The sequence below is a fragment of the Rhincodon typus genome, chromosome 29, assembly GCF_021869965.1.
Source record: "Rhincodon typus isolate 14 chromosome 29, sRhiTyp1.1, whole genome shotgun sequence".
Lineage (NCBI taxonomy): Eukaryota > Metazoa > Chordata > Chondrichthyes > Orectolobiformes > Rhincodontidae > Rhincodon > Rhincodon typus.
Window position 1 is genome coordinate 31,225,456 of NC_063360.1, and position 10,777 is coordinate 31,236,232.

At 43.4% G+C, this 10,777-nt stretch overlaps 1 protein-coding gene across 2 annotated transcripts in view; it reads right to left on the reverse strand.

Annotated features, from left to right (window-relative positions):
• LOC109921961 (protein FAM174C-like) overlaps window positions 1-457 on the reverse strand; it is a 29,385-nt gene extending 28,928 nt beyond the window's left edge. Inside the window, exon 1 of one of the 2 annotated variants that reach the window (XM_048614156.1) lies at window positions 86-457. In XM_048614156.1, the coding sequence (XP_048470113.1) occupies window positions 86-336 (251 nt within the window). In that variant the 5' untranslated portion in view covers window positions 337-457. The remainder of the gene's footprint in view (window positions 1-85) is intronic. The other variant, XM_048614157.1, reaches the window with a different exon arrangement.
• Window positions 458-10,777: the final 10,320 nt, after the last annotated feature.

Here is a 10,777-nt window from a genome sequence, read left to right on the forward strand (position 1 = left end):
CTTACCCTCTCCCCATATTTTCTCCCTCCACCCTTACCCTCTCCCCATATTTTCTCCCTCCTCCTCCTTCGCCCGGCCCCGGTACCTGATGCTCCTGATGATGAAGTAGACGAGCCCGAGGCCGCTGATCCCGAGCAGCACCCACACGGCCCGGCGGATCACCGATTTGTCAGGGTAGACGGCCTGGCGCGGGGGGGGCGGCGGCCCCGTGCTGCTGCTGTTGGCCGCGTCTGTCCGCGGGGCCGGGCTCGAGCCAGGGTCCTGAACGGCCACCGACACATAAAGGGCCACAGCCAGGACCAGCAACACCGAGCTCGAACCGCCGCCGAGCTTCATCCTGCGGGAACCTCCTCTCCAACTCCCCCGGCTCCTGCTTACTAACACGGGGGAACTTACTCGGTGTAACACATAACCAATGAGGAAGGTGCTGCACCTAAACACGTCCGGCCAACAACAAGCAGCCAGAGAACTGCAGCTTAAAAACAGAACCAACTCTTGCTCAGAGACAACAAGGTGCAGGGCTGGATGAACACAGCAGGCCAAGCAGCATCATAGGAGCAGAGAGGCTGATGTTTCAGGCCTAGACCTGGTCTGTTTGTGTTGGTGCAACAAGTTATGCCCATGTGTTGAGGTGCTTATGTGTGCCAATGAGCTGAGGTTTATATCTGCGTTCATGTGGTTTGAATGTCACAGTTGAAGATACACCCACTAGTAACCTTTGCTTTGCAGGTAAAAGGGGCCTTTGCTCTGAAAGCCAGCTAGCCACAAAGCCAGTCAAACAAAAACAGAACGACCTGTTTGTTTCCTCTCCTCTATCCCTCTTCTATCCGCCTCCCACTCTCTCCCTATTTATTTCAGAACCACCTTCCCCTCCCCCTCTTCTGATGAAGGGTCTAGGCCCGAAACGTCAGCCTCTCTGCTCCTATGATGCTGCTTGGCCTGCTGTGTTCATCCAGCCCTGCACCTTGTTATCTCAGATTCTCCAGCATCTGCAGTTCCTACTATCTCTGAAACAATTTTAACCCCACTGCGAAGCCTCTTCTAAGGATGCCTACCCTGAAGAAGTTACCCTCCTCCCTCCAGAAAAACCTCAGTGGATCTCTCTATCTCCTCTATCCATCTTCTATCCGCCTCCCACTCTCTCCCTATTTATTTCAGAACCCCCTTCCCCTCCCCCTTTTCTGATGAAGGGTCTAGGCCCGAAACGTCAGCCTTCCTGCTCCTGTGATGCTGCTTGGCCTGCTGTGTTCATCCGGCCCTGCACCTTGTTGTCTCGGATTCTCCAGCATCTGCAGTTCCTACTATCTCCAACTCTTGCTCAATAAGGTTGATAAATCAACATCATTTTTCATCAATCTGAACCACTTTTAGATTATAAATCAATACAACTCTGAATGTTGGGACAACCAATCTAATTCTCTTTATTAAAATCAAACAGTTGTTGTACAGCTTGTCTTTTGCAAAGTTGCTCACATGATTTCTACATTTTAATAATTGTGTAGTTTTTACAAATTATGGAAGAAACTCATAAATTAAAACATCTATGTTATGATTCTTAACTCATCGATTCCTCTGATCTAATAATTCACATTGGCAACAGAATTCTCTTCATACTGGCCCCTTTCACAACCCAGGTATCAAGTGATCTGATGAGTTGTGATGCACTTGAAATGATAATTCTGCTTTCTTCCTGCAGATACTGAAAGACTGGCTGAGTTTCACCCACAATTTCTGTATTTGTTTCTTTGTTTTATTCAATTTATCTGTCAGGTGTGGGCTGAATTGGAATAATTTGATGAGATTGAATGTAAACTACATTGAGTCTTAACCAAACAAGAATCCCGTCAGTTTTAAATTCTCTGTTTTACAGTGTCTACAGATTATTGAGATTCAGCCCACTCTACAGATGCCGCAAATAAAATCAGGGTTTTGTATAGCTGAACCATGACCCCCTATCTCTGAGCCAGAAGGCACAAGTTCAAGTCCCACCTATTCCAGAGCTATTAACAGGTTGATTAGGGAAGTATAAACCATTGCAGCCAGAAGACCTAGGTTCAAGTCCCACATGCTCTGGATGTATGTCAGTTTGAACAGGTTGATTACAAAGTATCTGTCATAAAGAAAACAGATTTTCGGATCACAATCACAGAGCTGCTGTGGGAACTTACCATCCAAAAATTTACTGTCATGTTTCCTACATTGTAACACCTAAAAAAAATTTCATTGGCTGTAAAGCACTTTGACCTGTTGAGAGGACATGGAAGTTGCTACCTAAACACAAGTATTTCTTTCTCACGTGTATCTATAGTTGTGACAATTTTGTGAAATGCCAAGCAGAAGACAGATCTGCTCATTACTGACCATATTGTGCTGTATGTTTTGCTCTGTCTGTATCTCTTCTTGATCATTTTCTCGATGTGAATAATACACTGATTTAGCTTTGCATTCCTGTATGCTTATTCTGATGTGGGGTCCAGTCTAAGACACAGCTAAGAACTTTGCCCTGATCTGACTCTCACCAATCAGAATCTTCCTGCCTGGTCTGAGAATTAAAATTGATAGGTAACTGTTCTTGCTATAGAGAATCATAGAATCCCTACTGTGTGGAAGCAGGCCATTCAACCCATCAAGTCCACACCGACCATCCAAAGAGCTACCATCCCCAACCCTATCCCTGTAACCCTGCATTCCCCATTGCTAACCCACCTAGCCTGCACATTCCTGGACATTATGGGCTATTTAGCATGGCCAATCCACCTAACCTGCACATCTTTGGACTGTGGGAGGAAACCAGAGCACCGGAGGAAACCCACGCAGACACAGGAAGAATGTGCAAACTCCACACAGACAGTTGCCCAAGACTGGAATCAAACCCGGGTCCCTGGGGCTGAGAAGCAGCAGTGATAACCACCATGCAGCTACATATCCCCATCTCATTGATGATCTAACAAGTCAGCACCCTCTTCTCATGCTGTATAAAATGGGTTCCCTTTGTCCAAGTATGAGGAACATAAGATAAAAAACTTCAACTTTTTAGCTTCTTTTAGCAATCCTGATCTGTTTGCAGAGTTCAGCTATAAACCACCAACAGATAAATTAAGGGTTAATCATAAACAGACTTTGGAATTTATGATTAGGGTGTAGTTATTTCCTGCTGCTTTAGTTTGCAACTGCACAGCCTGGATGAAGAAAGAACTTGGAGTTATAAAACCCTTTCACTTCACAGGAGCTTTTTTTAATTTTAACACTGCTATAGACTCATAGAGTCATACAGCACAGAGACAGACCCTTTGGTCCAACCAGTCCATGCCAAACATAATCCCAAACTAAACTAGTCCCAACTGCCTGCTCCTGGCCCATATTCTTCCAAATGTTTCCTATTCATGTTCTTATCTAAGTGTCTTTTAAATATTGTAACTGTGCCTACATCCACCACTCCCTCAGGAAGTTCATTCCACACATGAGCCAACCTCTCTGTAATGCTTCAATAAACACTAATGCATAAAGGCCTAAGCTGTTTAGCCATTTTTGCCACTGGTTTGAGATTTTCTCTTGTACTCAAATGTCCATCTGCAAAATCCCACCCTTACAGTTATTATTAACAAACAACTACCAGGACTCAAGACCTATCTCCCATCCCACTGCAGCTTTTGCTACCCCAATGGGGAGTGAGAAACTAAAAGGGATCAAACCACATGCTTCTTATGTGCCAAGTCAACACAATGTGACAAGCCATCTCAAAAGCACAATCCATAAATATTTGTTCTGTAATCGCTTGTTACAAAACTAAAAAGGTGGAGTCTGGTGCATTCTAACAGCATTATACAAAAATAGTCAACCGAAAGAATAGGGGTATGTGGGAGGACGTGCATATTAAAATGCCATTTGCTTTCTCCCTGTACCTTTTGACCCCTTTACAAAAAAAAACAAACAAAATCTCTCTTTCTTGAGTATATTCAGTGACTTGGTCTCCACATGCTTCTGTGGTAAAGAATTCCACAGGTTCGCTACACTTTGAGCAAAAACGGTTTTCCTCATCTCAGTCCTAATGTGGTAGTCAGTCAATTTGCACTGATTTATAAAAAAAACTAGGCTAATACACAACCAGTTAATCCGTCTTTGTTATTAAATGAGGAATGTTGTTCAGAGTAACACTTGCCTTTCTTCAATAGGCACCACAAAGTGACCTTACATCAGCGGTTAAAAATCTTGTGCAAACGATGGCTTCCTACAATAATGCAGCAGTCCCTTAACGCTGCACTGAGAGGTCAGTCTAGGTAGTGTGCTCAGTTGTCAGACTGGCTTTAACCTATCACCATTAATTCAACAGTGAAAGTGACCTCAGATTTCGATTGCAGTCTGCGATGAGCTGGCTGATCTCAGCTAAGGCAGCAATAAGGGTTCTAGAGCCCCTGCACTTCAAACAGTTTGCACAAACCAGGTTCCCTGTCCCTGATTGTGCAGGTGCCATGTTATTCCAGCCATTTGGTTTGTCTCCAGCGCCATTTTATTTTTATTTTCTGTAATTATTTCCAACACTTTACTCATACCATCTGACACTTTTGATCACCTGCAGAGACTTGTTATTTGGCCTGTCAACACTCCACTCACACCATTTGTACAATCTTTCGATTTCTCTGTTGATAAATTCTGTGCCTGTGTAATTTTATTCACTTCACCTGATGATGGAGCAGCGCTCCAAAAGCTTGTGATTTCAAATAAACCTGTTGGACTCTAACCTGGTGTCATGTGACTTCTGACCTTGTTCCTGATTGTTATACAGCTGTATTTATGAATACAGAATTGTTGCCATGCAAAAGAGGCTGTTTGGCCTATTGTGTCTCAACTTATCTCCAAAGCAGTCGCTCACCTAATGCTAATCTTCCACCTTCTCCCTATAACCCCACACATTGTTGTTTTTCAAATTGCCACCTACCTCCCTTTTAAATGCCTCAATTTAACCACCTCCACCACACTCTCAGACAGTGAGAGTGTTGAAAGCATTGGAGCAAAGAAACATATGGAGTATCATACTCCAGGGTCTGCAGCGTGGCCTGCTCCTCATCATCCTGTTACTACTCATCTTTTTTATTGTTGTATTAGGAATGCTGATGTTATCATGTTCAGTCCCAAAAGAAAGTCTATTACTCAACAACTGACTCCTCTTCCTCATCGCTGTCCGAGGCTGAACCAGTCTGTCTGCAATCCCATGATCATTTTTAAGCCTAGCATGATCTTCTGACATTGCTCGTGGCTCCTGTTTCCTCTTCTGTCCAACTTCACTTCAGTCATAACCTGCCCGCTGCTGAAACTCATTCATTGCCTTCATTGAGCTAGCTATTGCAGTGTTCCCCTGAGCAACACTCATCTTCCACCCCGCAGAAACTCAGGCTCATCTGGAACAATGCTGTAAATTTGAAACCTTTATACCCTCAGGTCACGCGCTATGGTACATTGATGATATAACGGGCATGTCTCTAAAGGCATACGGAGATACTAACCATGAGATATATCATGTTATGTTATAACAGATTATGGTTTGATTAAACAGTGTGAAGCTGGAGGAACACAGCAGGCCAGGCAGCATCAGAAGAGCAGGAGAGCTGATGTTTCGGGTCAGGACCCTTCTTCAGAAATGGGGGAGGGGAAGGGGGCTCTGAAATAAATAGAGAGAGGAGGGGTGGGGCTAGGGAAGGTAGGTGGGATGGTAATTGGTGAGTGCAGGTAGGCAGTGGTGGGGATTGGTCAATGAGGTGGAAGGTGGGAGAGAAGACGGACAGGTCAAGGAGGCGGGGATAAGACGGGCTGGGGAAGGTAAGTGGGATGGTGATACGTGAGTGCAGGCAGGCAGTGGTGGGGGTTGGTTAGTGAGGTAATTACCTTTTATGTAACAAAGCATCCAAAGGCACTTCAAGGGCTCGATTATCGAACAAAATACAACACCCAGTCACACAAAGAGATTGAAGGTCAGACGACCCAAAGTAATCAGTCAAGGAGGTAGGTTTTTGAAGGTATCCAACAATAGGAAAATGACGCAGAGATATGGATAGGTGCCAGGAAGGAATTATAGAGCCTAGGGCCTAAGCAGCTGAGGGCACCTTCATTGGTGGAGCACTTAAATCAGGGATAGTCAAGAGGCCAGAATTAGATGAGCAGAGTTATCACAAAGGACTGTGGTGAGAGGAGATTACAGAGAAAGGGAGAGGAGAGGCCATGGCTGGACTCAAAGACAGGGATGAGAACTTTAAAATGAGATATTGTTTAAGTAGGTAATGTAGGTGAGTGAGCACAGGAGTGATATTGAATGGGATTTGACACAAGCAGTACAGTAATGCAGTGGTAGAAACAGATACATTAGTAGCATTCAAGAAGCTCCTGGCCGAATACATGCATGGGAGGGGAATAGAGGGATACAGATCCTGTAAGTGAAGACAGTTTTAGGATGGAAGGGCAAAATGGGTCGGCACAGGCTAGGAGAGCTGGAAGGCCTGCTCCAGTACACTGTTGTTCTTTTGGACTGTATCAAGTTCTCAGGGGCTATGTTATATAGTTTTGTATCTTGGATCAATGCAGAGGTGGCACACACCTGCTTTGTGTGTGGAGATTCAATTTATGGTGCTTTAAAATGGGGGTGGCATGGCAGCACAGTGGTTAGCACTGCTGCCTCACAGCACTATGGGCCTGGGTTCAATTCCAACCTGAGGCAACTGTATATGTGGAGTTTGCACATTCTCCCCATGTTTACATGGGTTTACTCCCACAGCCCACAGAAATGCAGGATAGGTGGATTAGCCATGGGGAGTGGTGGAGGAGACATCTGGGTGGCATACTCTTCAGAGGGCTTGTATGGGCCAAATGGCCTACTTCAACACTGTAGGGATTCAATGAAATATCTCCTGCATGCTGTAATTCTATTTTCTGGCACATTCTACCTTTCCAGGCTTAACCAATCAAGTTCAGTGAGCATCAATTTCTTTAAGTTATTGCTTCATTGGATGTGGCAGTCAATGACTAATGCCAACATTTATTGCCCATTCTTAATTGCCCTTCTTGAACCACCAAGGTAACCATGGTGCTATAAAGGACAGTGACAGAATAGTGATATTTTTCCAAATGGGAGGAGAACTTGCAGATGGAGGCATTCCTATGTACATGCTCCCTTCCAGGTGGGATAGGTCATGGGTTTGAAAGATACTGTAAGGAGCTGGTAAATTACTGCAGTGCATCTTGTAAATGGTACACACTGCTGCTACTGTGCATTGATGATAGAGGAGCAAATGGTGAAGGTGAGAGATAGGGTCCTAATCAATGGGTCTGTTTTGCCTTAGATTGTCACTTGTAACGGACTCCCATAATCAAATGCAAAAATTTAAATAGACACCTTCCTTCGTTCTGAAAAGGAATCATACCGGACTCGATATATTAGCTGATCACAGATGCTGCCAGATCTGCTGAGGTTCTCCAGCATTTTCTGCGTCTGTTTCCCATAATCAAAAACAAAATAATTGGACAATATAGGTGGGACTGTTGTGAGTGTTATGACGTCAGCCAACCAGGTTTCATAGAATACATGTTTCCTGATTGGGGCTGTTAATCTGGTCCAATCAGGGAGCCCTGGCTGACAGATGTAAACAGGAGTGTCAGAGGTTCTGCTCACAGAGAGCAAGCTGGATCATTGTCAAGAATGCACCATGTGCAAATAAAAGTTAACTTGGTGTTAGGATTCTGGTCTCTGTGGAGATATTTCACACAGTATTATAGTGTTCACTGTTAATTGTTTAATTTATACCTGAGATTGAAATCTGAGATGCAATTAAAAGGGTCATAACTGCCTGGTTAGAATTTTCCAGTTTTGTGTTTGAGCACGGGAAACACATTGGTGCAATCTCACCAGTCTGTATGTAGAGTGTTTGGGTGGTGGCATTTTGTGGGTAGAAATGTTCATTTTGTAAAAATAACTTTAATTGATAACATGTGCCTGTCATCTTTTATCAATGTAGGGGAGGCAATGGCCTTGTGGTATTATTGCTGGACTGTTAATACAGAGACATAGATAATGTTCTGGAGGCCCAGGTTCAAATCCCATGACAGCAGTTAGTGGAATTTTGAATTTGGAAGGAAACTACCATCCTTACCTGGTCTGGCCTACATGTGACTCCAAACCCACAGCAATTACTCTCTGGGCAATTAGGGATGGGCAATAAATGCTGGCCTAGCCAGTGACTCCCTCATCCTGTTAATGAACAGAAAAAAATGTAAATAGTGCCTAGGAGAATAATGTTTTCCCTGTATGTTGTAGCTTTGAGTTTAATAGAGGGTTGATAATTATTGGGGATGTTAATGAATTCTATCTGCATCCATAAATCCAAATACCATGTTTGTGAACATAAATATATAGGTACTGTGACTGTATTGTCCAATACAGTAGTAGATTGTGATAATGACAAAGTAGCCTCTGAAAACCAAGAAATAGGCTCCAAAATTCAAAACGCTATCTCAAGGGAAAAAAAATTGAAAACAAAAATTTATTTTGTGTTCTGCTCCCCAGTCTGGCCTACATTTGACACCATGCCGCATCAATCTGATATGGTCAAGCAAGCCACTCAGTTCAAGTTCTGTTATGGATGGGCAACGAAATGTTGGGCTTGTCAGCAATGCACATCCCAGAAGAATAATAAAGGAGAAACAGTAACATCTAAGCTTTGCTCCCCTCTTTCCAACACATACACACAGACATGAACAGATTCTCCCATTTATTTGTTGTTTTTTTTTCTCTCCAACACAGGGCAGGCATTCCATGATCTATCTGTTCCATTCTTAAATTGGTTACCAGGAGCTTTGCAAGTGAGACCTGAATTGACTGCCCTCTAGCTGTGAAGCTTGTCAACCTGTGATCCCAATGGAACTGAGTCAGTGTTGCATACATTTGGTGTAATCCAGCATGTTGCCACAGGGTGTCACAACTCTCTGGGACAGCGCGACGTCTGAGCGAAACTTGTGTCTGTTAGAAGTACAGTTCTTCCCCAATTTTCTCTAACCCTCTTCAAAATTAAATATGTTGAAGTGGCTAAATTTTGTTCTGGCAGGAGGATTCGTAATGCATCACAGATTTCAGATAATGAGCAATGGAAAAGCTGGGCAGCATAAGAATGATTTTTAACTCACTGAGTCGTCATGATCTGGAAGGTTGGTGGGATTGTAACTTGCGAAAGCTAAACTTTTATGTATTTAAAAGGACAAATCATAATTGCAAGGAAAGAGCCGGGGAGTGGGAGTAGTTAAATAGCACTTTGCAAAATCTGGCATGGATAAAATGGGCTGAATGGCCTCTTTCTGAGCTATGAGACTATCATTGCCTTCTAGGTGGGATATTTTCATTTGTGAGATAAGCGTTCTCATTTGGGATGGGAGTGGTTTTATGCAAGAACATCACTGCCAATTCTAGTCTCACATGATATCCAGTAGTCATGTTAGCCTTAAATACCTGTGGGCTAGGAAGCTGGACAAAGTTCTCACTCTCATTCACTATCCATGCTCGTAAGAGTCCACATTTGAATATCAGGTGAGGAGGAAATAAGCCTGGTTAACGTTACACTGTTTCTTCCTTTCCAAATAATTCACTGCATTTACTCTGCAGCTTATACAAGATGCACTGTTAACCTGCTTGAGGCACTGATTTGCAGGAATGCAAGAATCATGGAATAATGAAGTACTAAAGGGAGGGGGGCATGCATTCAACCTATGGTTTCTGTACAGGCCCTCTGGGGGTAGCAGTTTTCCTGGAGCCAGTCCTCTGCCTTCTCCCCTGAAATAACTGCACTGAGGCTGGTATCCCATCACCGGGTCACCCTTTATTCATTTGTGCACAGTACACTGGCTATGACCAGCCAGCTCAGAGTCAGTCTCTAAAGTGAGGAGACCTTCTGGACCCCCTGCTAATATCTGTCAGCCAAGGCTCCCTAATTGGCCCAGGTTAACAATGCAATTAAGGATCTAATATTCAATAAAATGGACCTGTAGTGGCTCCAATCATGACATCCCCTTAACCCTTAATATTCTTCTTTTTCAGGTAATATTCCAATTATCTCTTGAAAGCCTTGACTGAAACTCCTGCACCACTCTAACAGGCCACATTCCAGATCCCAACCACTTACTGCATGAAAAGGTTATTCTCATGTCTTCACTGATTGTTTCTCTCTGTCCTGCAAGTTTCAATCTTTCTGCTGTTGGGAAGAGTGTCTCCCTGTCCACTTTGTCCACACACCGCATGATTTTTAACAGGTCAATAAGTCTCCTCTCACCCTTCTCTTGTAGCTCCTCAGAAAACAGTTCCAGCTTCTCCATTCTGTTGCATAACTGAAGTTCCTCTTTCAGGCAACCATTCTCATTAATCTTTACACTGATCTCTCAGTGGAGTGACCTTCAACTGAGAGAGGGAACAAATTGGGTGGATTATATTATCAACTATAACATTGCAGTGGTAGAGAATAAGGTCTCAGAACACCCGCAGTTCTAAACAGTTCAAAGGTATTGTTAAAATTAGAATAAAATTCCAACTATACAGTCCCATTATGATAGAAAAATCATCCTTGAGGCTTAAAGAATGTTGAGAGTCAATAGCGGGACATAACATCAACAACTCATATTTACCTAGCATCTTTATTGCAATAAAGTGTCCTACATCTTTTTATATGAGCAGTTATCAAACAAAATTTGGAAGTGGCCCTCATCTGGAGTGATTAAGTCCTGGATAGCGTGGACATGGAAAAGATATTAC